The 14,860-nt window shown below is 55.2% G+C and overlaps 1 protein-coding gene across 3 annotated transcripts in view; it reads left to right on the forward strand.

The window, feature by feature from the left end:
• Positions 1-6,563: 6,563 nt before the first annotated feature.
• The window catches only part of ALDH1A3 (aldehyde dehydrogenase 1 family member A3), a 32,711-nt gene continuing 24,414 nt past the window's right edge, over positions 6,564-14,860 (forward strand). The window contains exons 1-3 of one of the 3 annotated variants that reach the window (XM_036232045.1): positions 6,565-6,730; positions 11,499-11,603; positions 13,519-13,659. In XM_036232045.1, coding sequence (XP_036087938.1) covers positions 6,632-6,730; positions 11,499-11,603; positions 13,519-13,659 — 345 coding nt within the window. In that variant the 5' untranslated portion in view covers positions 6,565-6,631. Of the gene's footprint in view, positions 6,731-11,498; positions 11,604-13,518; positions 13,660-14,860 lie in introns of all 3 variants that reach the window. The other 2 variants (XM_016154908.2, XM_036232046.1) reach the window with 2 other exon arrangements.

A 14,860-nucleotide genomic window follows, 5' to 3' on the forward strand; every position in this document is an offset into this window, starting at 1 on the left:
CCTTCCGTCGGCCTGCGTGCAGGCTGACCTCCTAAGCTCATCGATATTTAATCTTTTGCCATTAAAAAAAAAAAAAATCTATGTTCTGCAGTCTTGGCAAATTCCCCCGACGGCCTCGCCTGTGAGAAGGGATGAGGATGGGGGCCCGCAGGTAGGGGCAATGCCTGACGGCTGGACGCAGGCCGACGGGGGCTCCGCACGGAGCGGTCAGCTCAGCCGAGAGTTGGGCGCCGGTGATGTCTTCTGCCTCACCGCACCTGTGTGCTCGGCACCTGCTCCCTCGTTTATCCCCACGACGTCCTCCCCGGGTAGGAATCATCACCCCCCATTTTCAGAAGAGGAGGTGGGGGCTCTGGAAGCTCAGGTGCCAGACCCAAGTGCCCTCTGGGCAGAGAGTCAGTCACCCCAGCCACGCGTCGGGTCTCGAAGGCCGGAGCCCGTTTCGGGCTCATTACGAAGTGAATTGGGGAACTCGGGTTTCTGGAAGGCCTTCAGTGGCGATTTCCTACTCCACTTGGCCCTGACACCTAGTGGCCGACTGGAGAAGTGCAATGGAATCCCTGGGCACCGCAAGCAGGTGCACATGCCGGTAAGTCGCACGTCAAACGTAGGCTGAAATTCATAATAACTGAAGTGTCCGTGGAGTTTATGAAGATGCCCCTTAAGCCATGGAAAGTCTACATTTCTGTGTTTTGTTCCTGATATTTATGCTTCTTTACTATCACTGGTGGTAAATACACTTTATCCAATCCAGTGTCTTTTAATTAACTACGTTTGATGATACAGCATCATAATCATGTGTAATACAATACAAACTCAATGCTTGCAAACAGGCTCGAAATGAAAAGCATTATAAATTGGAAGATGCTATCGATCACTAATTAATCTATTCCCTTGGGAGTGGGGTGGATGTTTCAGGATCATCGTAATAGCAGATCAAAAAAAAAAAAGATAAAAAAATATATAAATAGTCTCCCCATCTGTTATGCCTAACTTTATGATAAGACATGATGCTCAATATAGAGGCTTTATGATTACAGGGAAGCCAAGAGTGTTGCTTGATACCACAAAGGCATCAACTACAAAAGGATTCCCAGGCTTTCTCGCGAGCACACGGACTTTAACAACCTCTCCATTCCCCGCCCCGTATCCACCCTGGGCTTGGAATAATGGGAAAAAAATCCAAAGGAAGATTCTTTGGTAATTTATGCTCCTCTACAGGGAGTCCGCTGTGGAGACGGGCTCGATGAGCCCAAGTGAGCGATTTGCCAAACTAACGCGCCCAAATTCATCTTCAAGCATTTTGGGTTTGGCAAACTGTATCTCGCTAAGGCCCCTTTCCTGACATTTCTATGCCCATGTGGATTTCAAGGGAAATTTAATATGTATGTTTCTGATTCACTTAGGTTTCACTCAGCACGATTGTTTAGTGAGAGCCTCTTTGTGTCCAAGAATCTTCCAGAACCCTTTTATAAGCCCCTTAACCAACTTTCCTTCTAACGGGAAGTGCGTTTTGTCTGGAGTAGAATGAACTCAAACCCCAAATTATTCAAATTTGGTTCAAGGCTAAGAATCCCTGAATTCCCGAACAGGGTTGGAACGTTTGCCAACAACTATTCATGTCGCTGAGAAAGTCCGATGGCAGCATGGAGGAGTGTCCAGTGTTATGAGCGAGACGCAGAAATTTAATGTGGTGACATTCTGTATACTTCAAAACCGAAAGTCTGACTTCCTGCCGCCTGGCCGTGCAGCTTTCAAGCCTGGGTGGCCCAGGGACCTGGGCTCTCTGAGCATTGCTACTTTCCTGGGGCATGGGGGTTGGGGTGCAGCCCCAACAACTAACATCCACAGGTGCCATATAATGATGGGATACCTGCCTGGCTCCGTGAGGGACTTTTTTTCCAAAAGGATTTTTTTTTCCCTGGGTAGGACCTCACCATCCAATTCAGGCAGTTAAAGCTGTGAATGGATCAATGAGCTGGCTTCATTCATTCAGTCATTCCCTCTCAAGGTGAGTTTGGTCGTTATGTTTTAATGTGCTATAAACCTGGGCAGAGAATGTTCAGAGCATTTGATCAAGGTGGAAAAAAAGGAGAGATAGTGATAAGATGATTTTTTAAAAATTTATTATTATTATTTATGCCTACAGCACCTGGTCTTCCTAGGTGGTCTCCCATCCAAGTACTAACCAGGCCCGACCCTGCTTAGCTTAGCTTCTGAGATCAGACATTGGGCTGGTTTAGGGTGGCATGGCCATAGACCATGGACTGTGGCTCCACTGGGGTGCAAACCCAGGACCTTCTGTGTGTAAAGCAGACATGCTGACCGCTACACTATAGAACCACATCCCAGAAGATTTTTTTTTTTAATGCACTGCTTATTCTACACAAAAAATGACATAATATTCTCCACCTAAGTTTATAACTTTGTTTTTCTAGTCACAGTGATGGGTCAGAGTTTAAATGACCAGCTGTATCACTTGGAATTAGATTCAGCCACATATAACAAAAGTCCCAAAGAGCAGGCTCGAATAAGGGAGGGATTCACCCTCGGTTCGCATGAAAGAAATCCAAGGAAGGAAATGCAGGGAAGCAAGCTTGGTTCCAGGCGCATCGGGGACCTGGGCTCTTCCTTATGTGCCCTCTCCAACTTCCTTGTCGTGTAACTACCATTCTCAGAATTGCTGTGTGGTCGCAAGACGGCTGCCAGAGCCCCAGCCCTCACATCAGTGTTCCAGCCAGCTGACTCAGACCTACGTGAAAGGCCTCCTGGGAAGCCAAAGACTTGGCTTACATCTCATTAACCACCCCCATCTGCCAGGAAGTCCAAGGAGTGTGTTTCATCAAAGCGCATTGCTCGCCTTCATCTGTCAAGAAAGAACCATCGAGTGGTCGATCAGCTGTCTCGATCCAACCCGCCATGCTCTCTCTGGCTTTTTCCCACCTCTTAAACATCGTGAGTTATGTACAGGCAGCAGGTGGACCAGAAAATTCCAGCAGCCACAAGCTGTCCGTTCGGGCAGCACCAAAAAAAATTCACCTAAAACGTGAATCAACTTCACTACCAGCAAGGAGGTGTCTGCAAGAAAGTCTGTCTTCTCTAACCTTGGGGCCACTTGCCTGCCCCGAGGGTCATCCATCTGCCCTGAAGAGCCACACGGCCTCCCCACTTCAGAGAACCACACTCACCCAAGCAGCCTGGCTCCCCACAAAAGGCTGCCACACACCCAGGTCCCGGAGCCTTGCCTTGACCCCTGGGTGCTGGGCGAGGCGAGTGGTCCAGCTGGCCCCTGGCTCTGGGGCTACTGGGGGCTCTCAGAAGGCCTCTGGCCACCTCCCCCACCTCCCCGCCAGCGAGGCTTAGGTACCAGACTTGAAATAAAGAAAAGCAAAACGGGGGGGGGGGGGGGTCCGTTATCATCATCGCGATTACCAATCACATTCGTGACCAACCTCGACAACCCTCTGCCGCCCAGGCCATGTCTACGCACTTGGAAAAGGAATTCGCGCGAACTTCCGGTGGAGGAGGGGCTAATCCAACCTCGGTTTCCTCACGGGTCTTTTGCTCACGCTCATTTTTATTGAGCGTTCATCGAACGAATAAGCCCCTCCACGTGAAACGTCTCGGACTCTGATAATTCGACTCGCCAAGAGGCCGACCAGCAGACCGTAGCGTCACCGCAGAGCCGAAAGCAACATGAAAATAGTGGTTTTATGGTGAACTTAACAGAGTGGTGACTGGTGACCAGGGAAGCTTCCAGCGAGTCAAAGAGAAGCCAGAGGGACTTGCTAACCTCCCGGAAGAAAAGCCTGGTGAGGGCACTCGTCCTCCGGGAAGAGCGGGAAAACGGAGGGGTGGCACACAGCACTCTACAGTTTAGAAGGCACCCCTTGGCACCATTTTCTTGCTCGAGCTTTTCCCCAGACACTGGAAAGTGGGAAGGAGATTATTTCACGGAAAAAAAAAAAAGAGAGAGAAAGAAAAAAGAAACCAAAGCCTAGCGTGATGACGTGGCCAGCCCCAGAGCACACAGCTGGGATCCAGGTCAGGTGTGTGGTCGGAAGGGCCGGGCCTCTGGCTCCCAGCCATCCAGACCCTGGTGGCCGACTGTGCGAGAAAAATGCTCCTTTCTTCTCCCCTGGCCCCTGTGGTCACCGCCTCCGAGGCCAGGACCTCGGGGTTGGCTTCCTATAAAAGGCGCAGGCTGAAGGGACACCGTGACCATTTTTTGCACCGGTACCTGTGCTGTGCTCTGCACTGCCCAGTGTCGTGGGGCTGCGGGACGCGGGTCCTCACCTGGGTGATAGAAAGGCGCGAAGGAAGCGGAGAGACCTGCCGCCCCCACCCACCCGCCCCCACACTGTCTGGCCCCGCCTCCTCCGTTGCGGTGAGGTCCGGAGCAAGCACGCACACGCTTCTGCTTACTCACCTGGAAAATGGGGAGAAGAGCCTCTTGCCTTCATCCCTCCCACTGAGTGGCAAGACGGAGGGGCAGAGTAGCCCTCTGGCCTGGACAAGTCTGGCGCCAGGCCCCACCTCCTGGCCTGCGCTCTGGGAGCCGCCGGCTCTGGCTGCGGACCGCGCTCTGATCCCAGGCTCCGGGGGTCACGTGCGTGCGTGTCCACAGATGGAGGTGCAGGTGAGGCGGCCGGCATCATTGCAATTGGTCCCCGAGGCCAGACGCTACGGGCCGCAGGGGTATAAGGTGAGGCAGCCTACATCCCTGACTTCGCCGTGACCAAGGGGCAAGCAGTCCACCAACTTTGAGCAAACAGGTTCCTCTCTGTGGCCTTGAGGGGACAGGCCTCCGAGGCCCGGCCCTCTGCGCCACCACCCACCCATCCAGCAGTCATTCAATTAACACCGTTGCCTCTACAAATGTGCAGATGTTTTTACAGCTCAAGCATCCAGGATCCCGTAGAAACTCTCGGGAAGGGGCGATCAGTTCAGAAAACATCTCGGGTTGCAGCCTGTGACACTTGTGCACCCACGGCCCTTGGGTTCCTGGGCCAGGCGCAGGCAAGGTCTCCTGCCAGGCCCTGCACACCGTCCTGGCGCAGGCAACCAGACCATGGGACTCAGCACCCAGCCGGCGCTCTGACATGAGGTATCGCCCCACCAGGGTGCCTGAGTGGGGTCTACGGGGCCAGCCAGACAAGACAACGGCCCAGGGACAGGCAGGAGCCGCTGAAGAAAAAGGTGACGTTGCTCCAGGAGGCGGCACGGTGGGTGAGCCTGGCGTCAAGGTCAGACTCACGATGGCCGTCAAGCCTAACCCACTTGGGGGACCCATCACCCCCTTTCTCTGCCTCGCCTGCGCATTTTCACAGGTGAGGGTTTTCCAAACGCTTAGAAGCTTCTTCTGCACTGTCCAGAAGGGCTGCATTGGGGAGGGAGACAGGGGACAGAGATGGACCCTGAGCCCCCAAAACGAACAGCGGGAGCCCAGGACAGTAAGGAGGACCCCCATGGCCCATCACCTGAGACTGAGTACTCTCAGGTGGAAATGAACCCGACGGGCTTAGCCTCTCTGGGCCCCAAATCGCTATTTTTGTCCCCTACTTTGAGTTCCAGAAACCTAGAGGGGGATGACATCACAAGCAGCCGCTTCCCTGTCTCAGGCGGGCCCCGGGCAGGTCCCCGGGGCAGGTCCCCGGGCTTGGCGCGGAGCCGTTCCCAAAGGACTAGGGAGAGGGTCGCGCCACCCTCTGCGTCCTCGGGAGGGTACTGCGACCTGGCGGATGACAACTTCCACTCCTAAAACGAGACGCTGCCAAGATCTCACGCGCTTCCTCCCCCCCCCCCTTTTTTTTAAATTGAGATATAATTCATGCATTTTAAAAATCAAAATAATGGCAGCCCACGGCTGGAGGGCGGTGTGCGCCTGTGAGGGTCGGAGGCCCAGCCTCCCCGACTCCGGAGCGTGGCGCAAAAAGGCGAGCTGCGTTTTTCCCGTCCCCTTCGCCCCCTCCGGCGCGTGAAGACGCCCCGAGGCCGCGGGACGCGCCTGCCGGGTGTCGCGGCTCGGGCCGCCGGAGGCGCGGCGGGTGTCTGCCCGTCCTGCGCGCGGGGACCCGGCAGCGCCAAACTCTCGGCCGAGGCACGTGGGCAACGGCGCGGGGCCGCCACGCCGGGGCGACCGGGCCTCGGGCACAGCGCGGGGCCCCGGGCGCGCGTCCCCGGAGCGCGGCTCGTCCCCCGAAGTTGGGCGAGCGCGCGGGCGGCGCGCGTAGGGCGGGGGCGGGGGCGGCAGGTGCCGCGGGCGACCTCGCGCGACTTCTGGGAGCCCCCCTCCCTGGCCGCTGCGGTCCCCACGCCCCCGCGGCCGGCCGCCCGCGCCCGGGGACATCCGGGGCCCGCGGCGCTTCGGGGCGCCGCTCCAAGGGCGGCCTCCGGGGCGGGGGCGCGCGGCGCGGGCCGGACTCCTGCAGGGGCGGCGGGCGGGGTGCGCCGAGGCGGCCAGCGCCTCCCTCCCGCCCGCCCTTCTCCCGGTCCCTGCAGCCAATTAGACGGGCCCCTCGGGCGGGAGGCGTGGGGCTGCCCATAAAGCGGCGCGGAGCTGTCACCCCGCGAGCAGGCTGCGCAGCGCCCCGGCCGGAGCCGGCGTCGCAGACTCGGGGCGTCTAGAGCCATGGCCACCACCAACGGGCCCGTGGAGAACGGGCAGCCGGACAAGAAGCCGCCTGTCCTGCCTCGGCCCGTCCGCAACCTGGAGATCAAATTCACCAAGGTAAGTGAGGGCGGGCGCCCGTCCCACCCGACGGCAGGCTGGCCGGGCCTGGGACGGCGGGAGCCAGGCACCGGCGGGCGGGGAGCCCCGCCGCGTCGCCTCGGAGGTGCGGGGCTCGGGGCCGGCGCGCCCTCCTCCGCGGAGCGCGCGGGGCGCCCGCGACACGAGCCTCTCTGCCTGGGTCGAGTCTTCCCGAAGCCTGGATTCCTTGTTCCTCGTTCGGTGCAGGGCTTCCCCGGGCGGGAGGCTGCGCCCAGCGCGCTGCGAAGGGGACGGCGCGCGACCCGCACCCGGAGACGGGCTCTGGGCAGCGAGGCTCGGCGCGCTCAGCCTCAGATCCGGGCGAGGGAAGCCGCTCAGCGCGCGCGCGGTGCCGGCCGCAGCCTGGCGCAGCCCGACGTGTCCCCGCGGGGCCCCCCTAGCCGGCGGGCAGAGCGGAGCAGGCTGCCGGAGCCTGAACAGGTCTGGCTTCGGGAGGGTCAGAGGGTGCCCCGGAACGCGAAGGGAAGGTCTGAGGGCTGCGGCTCTCGAGAGCAAAGGGAGACGCTTCGGGCGGCTTCTGTGCTTGGCTCCTACCTGTTGACCAGAAGAGAGCGAGGCTGCGGGCAGGTGATCAGTGGGGAGTCGGCCCTGGTGTTGACAGAAATGCGTTCCCTGCCGGCTCCGACCCGGGCCTGGGAAGCCAGGGGTGGCCGAGCCCCATCTGGCCAGCTGTCCCTCGGTTCCCTGGCTCTCTGCAGATCAGGAAGGTCAGCAAAGCAGATCACCTGCCCGGGGCAGAAAGGGAGATGGTGAGGCCTGGGAGCTGGGCGGAGCGGGCGTGGGAGCCCAGGCAAGGCGTCCCCGAGGCGGGCCGGTGGCCGGGGACCCCGGGGGGACAGGGACACAGACGGAGACCACGGTGGCTACTTCGTGTCCTTTTATTTCTGCATCTAATCCAGAGCCCCCCAACTCCAGCTGACACAGCACTGAGAAAATGCCCGGTCCATTTTACTTTCAAAAGTAGCAATTATGTCTCTCAAACAGTTTTAATCAGGCAGAGAAAGTTGCAGGCCACTACATGTGGCCTTCAGATCTCGGTCTCCTGGCACTCTGTGTCCGCTGGGGCCTCTGATCACATGACGTTTAGATTAACTGTTTTCGGAGGGCTCCGTAATCAGCAGAGAGCCCCGTCGCCGCCGTGAAACGCTGGAGACTGTTTTAATGTCGTTTCCTCAGGGGCATCGGCTTCAGGGTGAAAATTCCAACACGAATTACGGAGAAGCGAGAGCAGCACCTAAGTGTTCTCAGACTCGAACCCTGTTGGTGCCCGCTCGTTGGGGATGCTGCTTGCGTTTTATTTTACTTTTCAGTTTATAGCCGTTTTTAAAAACGTCACGCAAACCAGAAATGGCCTTCGCAAGTGTCCATTTCGCCTCTCGGATTCCTATGCGAGCATTGCAGCCGCGTATGGCGAGTTCGCCTCGTTCTTGGAAGTCCTTTATGACCTCTCGAGGGGAGGGTCTGGGTGTATCACAGAAGATCAGTGTTTTTCGCCTTGCCGGGCGCCCCTCTGCCCTGCGGATCGGAGCCGGGTGTGTGATTCAGGCTGAGGGAACCTGGAGAGGCCGAGGCTCGCGGGCCGTGATGGCGGCCCAGCCCGACACCAGGCCACCGTGCCCGCCTTCCCTGCGGAGGGCGAGGCCTCTGTCCGCTCTGTCCTTGGGCCCACCTCTACCCAGGCCTCCCACTAACAGTTGTGGGGCCTGGGCGGCCTGTGCGGCGTGGCCGGGGGGTAAGGGGGGAAGCCAGGAGAGCTGCTCAGGGGACCTCTGGCTGGAGAGGCAGCTCTGGTAGGGCAGAGCGAAGAAGCGAGAGAAGTAACTGCAGAACCGAGGCCCGAGGCAGGCAGTCGGGAGGGGCGGAGCGCGCGCCCCGCAACGGTCTGTTATTTTTCAAACCTGGTGCATGATGCTTCTTGCTCAGCAGAGGAGGACCCGCCAGACGCGGGGGCCGAGCCGTGACCTTGACAGTGCTGTTTCTCAGGGCAAGCCCAGTTCTCAGAAGGACGGCCTTGCCAAAACGCCTCCGTTTGTCCTCACGTTCTGAACGTCAGGCTTGCCGTGGGATTCTGGTGGAAGTGGGGAGATGGTCCCCCCACTCCTCCCGGAACCCCCACACAGACCTCAGAGGCCAGCAACCCGTTTCCCTTTAGGGGCCCCCTTCCTTTCCTTATAATATTTCTTCTAGTAGCAGAGACTTTCTTGTTTGTTAAAAGACTTTTTATGATCGCTTTTGTGAAAAATAAAATTCCCTCGAACCTCCTTTTCAAAATACATACTCCTTCTGAGTCCAGGGGAGGACCACTGGAGGCTCCCGTAAGTGGCGTCGGCGGAAGTCGCTTGCCTGACCGCCACCTGCCCAGGGCACCCGTCCCCTGAGAACGGCCGTGGGTTTGCAGCCCGGTCCGGATAGTGTGGCATCCCATGGCGTCCTTCCATACCATCTGAGTTCCCCTCCGCAGCCCAGCGCAACTCAGTTTTATGCTTGCATCGGTTTGTTTCCTACTCATCCATAAGTCCAGGGGGAAAAGTATTTCCAGAACCCATTATTCGGATTCGGGGTTCGAAACGATCCAGCCGGCGTAACTGGCTGGCCGCGCTCAGCGACCTCTTCCTTATTCGTGTTTTTCGTTTGAGTGGCCAGAAACCACATACCAGCTTACTTCCTAGTGTAGCAATAAAGAAACACTTTTGCCGAAATGGAAACATTGGGATGGGAAAATATGGTTAGAGTTGAGCCCGTCTGCATTTTTTGTTTTGTTTTGTTTGGTGTTTTAAGTTGCTGGTTAAAAAAAAAAAAAAATATTGTGGCTCAACGTCATGAATGGCAAAGTACTTTTTTTTTTTTTTTGGAGGACGCAGTGTAACAGACATCCGATCGTCGCAAGCCGTTCCCATCCCCCTTATTTAGATTCTTCCGCCACCTTCTCATTTTCCATCCTCCCTGGAAATGATACCGGGAAGGGCCCGGAATCAGCAGTTTTTTTTTTTTTGCTGGCAGGATCTCTTATCTAACCCACGAAATTTCATCTTCCGACGAACGGGCCTCTCTCTTCCCGGCCGCGCGTCCGTCCCCACGCGAACTTAACTCTTCCCCGCTCGCACCCACACTTCTCCTCGCTGTCGCCGAGCGGTCGCGTGCTGGATGGCAAAAGTGGACTCTCGGATTTGGTTTCAGCTGGAAGAATAAAGCTGTAATTGTAGCCTGGCCGTTTCCTCGGGCTTGCCCGGAGGCCTGGCTTCTCGTGGAAGGTGCTGAGCCGGATGGGCACATCCCACGGGCACGGGACGCTCTCGGTGGGGGGGGAGCCTCTGCCCACCTGCCGAGCCAGAGCTGTCTCTGTCCGGTCAGACTCAGCCGATTCCCAGAGCGGGTTTTCTTCCCAGGGTGCTTTGGGGTTTTTATGGGAGACGGAGGACATCCCTGAGCCCCGCGCTGGGTGCGAGGACGCCCCTTCTCATCCGTCCTCATTGGGGAGTCCAGTCATCCAATGGAATAAAATTCGTAGTCATTTAAATCAGCCCTTGTGGTGGCACCGTTCTGCCTTGAAACGGCTCGGAGAGAAGCGAAAGGTATGCACGTAGAACTAGAAGTGGGCCCCGATGAGCTACTTCTCTAACTTAGAAATTCACCGGCCGCCTTTCATTTGATGGAGATGCTTCTAGAGGGCCTGACCCACGTCAGCGGCCGGGGCCTTTCTGAGGCCGTGATGGATTAGCATGGCAAGGCCGTCCCGGGCTGCTGCGTCAGGTTGTCTTCTCGCTGGGTAGCAGGGCCTCTGGCCGGCATTTTGTGTGCTCTCTGTCATCTCAGTCCCTAGCTCTTTTCTGAAGCCCTCTCTGGTACTGTGGCGCTTTTTAAAGCAGTTAGAACTTGGAGTGAACCGAGAGTAAATGGTGCATGCTGTTCAGGTACGTGGGCTCTGTGAATCCTTTTCATTTGCTCATGACGTTTTTGTTTCTTACGATTGTTTTTAACTGTTATTCTCAGGTGTGCTCTAGATACTCTGGACTAAGTGATTCTTGTGGATTAGCTCTTCCATGATGGGTGTAAACGGTTATTTGCTACATCTGTCGATATAAGCAGAACACCTTCTAACCCCGATATTTATCTTTGCATTCCATCACTTAGTATGTACATTTCGTAGTAAGCCCAACAGGGAAATAGACATTTTCAAGAGACGAAGGTAAGTGTACTACTGTGCATTCATGAAAAGTAAAGTTTTAAAGTAAGATGCTTGTATAAAGCTGGCTCCTGGGCGATCTAGCTGTGGGTTGCGGCAAGAAGGAGGATGAAGAGATTGACCACTGTTGATATAGCCTTCAGAGGCAGGCCGATTGCACGTCACTCTACATATAAAAACTTATTTAATTTCCCCCAAACTCAACGGAGGTAGAAGATTTAACTTATACCCTTAATGTAACAAACTCATCTATTTCTCTGTGAATTCATGTTGTTGCTTTTAAAAAAAAGAGAGAGATTTTTAGGGAAAAAAAAAGTTACATAACTTTAGTTTTCTTATGACAACAATTAATTCTCTGAATATGTGTTGATTCTGAGGCTGCTCCTGGTTGGGCATGTGACTCCACCCGCCCTCCAGTCCCCATCTGTAAAAAGGCGGGTGGGCGAGTCGGCAGCGAGGAGGGCCAAGAGTTGCCTCTCAGCGTGTCGGAGCGACGTGATTCTGACGTGAGCCTCATGCATGACAACTTCCTTTCCTGGTTAGATATTCATCAACAATGAATGGCACGACTCCAAGAGTGGGAAAAAGTTTGCCACGTATAACCCTTCGACTCTAGAAAAAATATGTGACGTGCAAGAAGGAGACAAGGTAGGTTTCCCCACCCCCGAGTGATTCGGTTACAGGCGACTATCGAATTAGGAGGCAGGCTGGCTTGGGTAGGGGCCCGCACTGGCCCGCACTCGGGTAGGACCTAGGCTGGCCGCGTCTCAGACACCCAGCCCAGAATGGCATCACTTAGGGACGACCCGCCGTAGATAGTCGCTCTCCTTTGAAGGATGCGTCCCCGTCTATGAGGATGACCTCAGCTGTCCTCATCACGTGGCTAAAGGAAAGGTTTATTATTTTTTTTTATCAATGACTTGAACCTGGAAGCATTAAAAAAAAAAAAAATCTTTCCAGAAAGCATTTCGGGCTGGCGTGTTTCACCCAAAGCAGCATTCTGGCAGGAGACACTTAAAAAACAAATAGAACTTGAAAGAAAAAGGCTTGTTGACCAAGTCCCGCTGGGATAATAAGGTCACGTAATCGCCAGATTTCTTTTCTACCAGAAACTCAAATGATGGTGTGAAGCCATAGTCCTTATAATCTCGCTCGATAGTTCAGGGTCTATATTATAATATAAGCTTTATGAATAAATAACACACACACCTAATATACACTGTTACATGTTACATATGTATAATATATATTACACATATAGAAAGTACTGTATAACATAGCATATATATATAAAGCTAAGGGACTTGATACATTTGATACATTTCAAAACCATATAGTGTCTTTTCTATATGGGATATAAGTGCCTTTGGGGGAAAGGTTGAAGGTTCAGCTTTTTTAAGGAGGGGAGGGGTACGTGAAAGCCCTCGCCTGACGTTTTCAGTAAGCGTCCGGGTGACAAGGAGCGTGGATGGGGGTAAACGGCGCGTGTGTCAAACGGGCTTGCATTGGAGGCCACCAGTTTCGTGGTGGGCGTGCGATGCATGGTCTCTCGGCCTGTATGGACCCCCCGATGTGCAGCGCCCCATGCTTAGTGGGCACCGAGGAGCTCGGACCAAGATGTGGGGGGCCAGGAGGGATGGCGGGCACGATGCTGAGCGACCCCCACCCAGCACTGCAGGCAGGTGTCGAGGAGGAGAAGGAGCCCCTGCCCCAAGCTCCGGCTTCTCCCTCGGCCCCAGGCGGCTGCTCTGAGCCCCCGAAGGCAGAGGCAGCCCTGTCCCCAGAGGCGGGGAGGTCCTGCCTCTACCCCAACAGCCTACGACCAGGAATTAATTCAGAGCCCTATTATCTCCCCTGCCTGTCAGCAACCGGAGCCTCGAACCGTATTTTCCTGAAAATGAGCGAGTGATAATTACCCTAAACAGCTCTCGCTTCTTTCCATTTAAGAAAGAGGTTCAATTGTAATTTTTCTATCAGTCACAGAAGACTCAGCTCCTTCTCCGTGAGATGGTGTGACAGTGGCCCCAGGGGGTAGGTGAGGCGGGGGTGGGGGTGGGGGGAACATTCCTGATCCTCCCAGTCTCCGGGCTTTTCCCTTTTCCGATGTGGTCGGTTCTCAGATCCACAGAAACATCATGACCCATTCTCGCTGTTGGACCGCGGTCCTCAGCGGGAATAAAATGCCCACACAGTTATTTACCACCTCTTTGCTGAGTGCGTGCGTCCAAACTGAGCTGGCAAGTGGAAAATCTTTTCCTACTTGGTTCACCAAGAAAAACACTTCATTAAAGTTGGTGGTTTTATAAACTTTTAAAATAAAAAACACTTCTATAATCAGAAGAAAAGTTGATACCTAACCGTAGCAGAAATCCTGAAGAAAAAGTCTTGAAAGATAAAGAAGAGAAAAGTCACTAGAAAGCCCCCAGCCGTTGCTTGCCACCCCCTCCTTCTGTCACATGGCGGACGCAGATCTTTGCCGTTCTCTGTAACCGACGGGGGAGCTGTCCCCAGGTGCAGCCGCATCCGAAGGTGACCCTCTCTCCCCGCTGTTCTGGCCGTTCAGGCTGACGTGGATATGGCGGTGGAGGCGGCAAGAGCCGCCTTCCAGAGGGGCTCGGCGTGGCGCCGCCTGGACGCTCCGAGTCGCGGCCACCTGCTGCACCAGCTGGCGGACCTCGTGGAGAGGGACCGCGCCATCTTGGCGGTGAGTACACACACACACACACACACACACACACACACACACACACACACGAGGGGTGGGCGTGGCACCAGCCAGCCTTACTGGGGGTCCTGTCCCCCCAGTAGGAGTGGAAGAAAAGATGCAGGGCGGTGGCTTTGTGTGGCGGTGGGGTCTCGCGTCCCTGAGCTGTAGTTCTGTGAGATAGGCAGGTGGCTCCCTCCCACCTCGCCCTTGAACTGGACCCTTTTCGTTTCGAAGTCAGACCTCTGCCCCCTACAGCTCAGCTTCACGGTGGTTCCCAGACTCGAGACCTTCGGAGACGGCTGGGTGGCCTGGGTTGTATCCTGGTCCCACCGGTACATTTGTGAACTTGAGTTTTGTTTGTTTGTTTGTTTGTTTACATAAACTCCCTTTCGAACTTAAATTTAACCTCATCCTAAGTGGCAGTACCCATGAAGTCACAGGTTTAATGTCCTGGCTGTGTATTTTAGAATACTTATTAAAATCAATGCCACTCCTTAACACAGAAAAAAAAAAATTGTCTCCACGTGACCTGAGAATCGTCCCTGCCTCATCCTTGAACTGGGCAGTGCCGAGCGTCTGTGGAGGGAGGCTGAGAGCAAAGGACCCTGGTTAGAATAAACCTCAGGTTATGAAAGACCTCGGTTCCAACCCCAACTCTGCCACTTACCAGCTGTGTGACTTTGGACAAGTTGTTTAACCTCTCCGAGCTTGTGTTTCTTCACGGGAAGAGTCACTAATAACGATATCTGAGGATTGTAAGAATGACCCATTTAAAATTCGTAGCGGAGTCCCTGGTGTGCAGTAAGTGTAAGTAGATGAAAGCCATTATTCGTAGTAGCGGCTCTCACAGTCATGCTATCTGAAGAACCGGGTCCTAACCCCAGCTCCGTGCCCTCCTGACCAGTGATTTCTAGGTCCTTAGTTTCTCTGCTGTGAAGCAGTGGATATAAATTCAGCCCCCTCCCTGCAGTTGGGCTGTCCCAGGCTAGGGAGTTATGAAGATGTTTGTAAGCTGCGAGTGCTTATTTAACGGGCTGCTCAGACCTTCCTTGGGTCTTGTGGTCAGTGACCCAAGGACGTCTCAGGTCCTCTGCAACCTGCACAAACCTTCACACAGCTCAGACTCCTGCTCGAAACTTGCTCCGGAGCTCGAGGCCAGTTGGCGGGCGGGGACCTGTTTTTGTGGCCTCTGATTTGG

Source organism: Rousettus aegyptiacus, unplaced genomic scaffold (assembly GCF_014176215.1).
Source record: "Rousettus aegyptiacus isolate mRouAeg1 unplaced genomic scaffold, mRouAeg1.p scaffold_m13_p_14, whole genome shotgun sequence".
Taxonomy (NCBI): domain Eukaryota; kingdom Metazoa; phylum Chordata; class Mammalia; order Chiroptera; family Pteropodidae; genus Rousettus; species Rousettus aegyptiacus.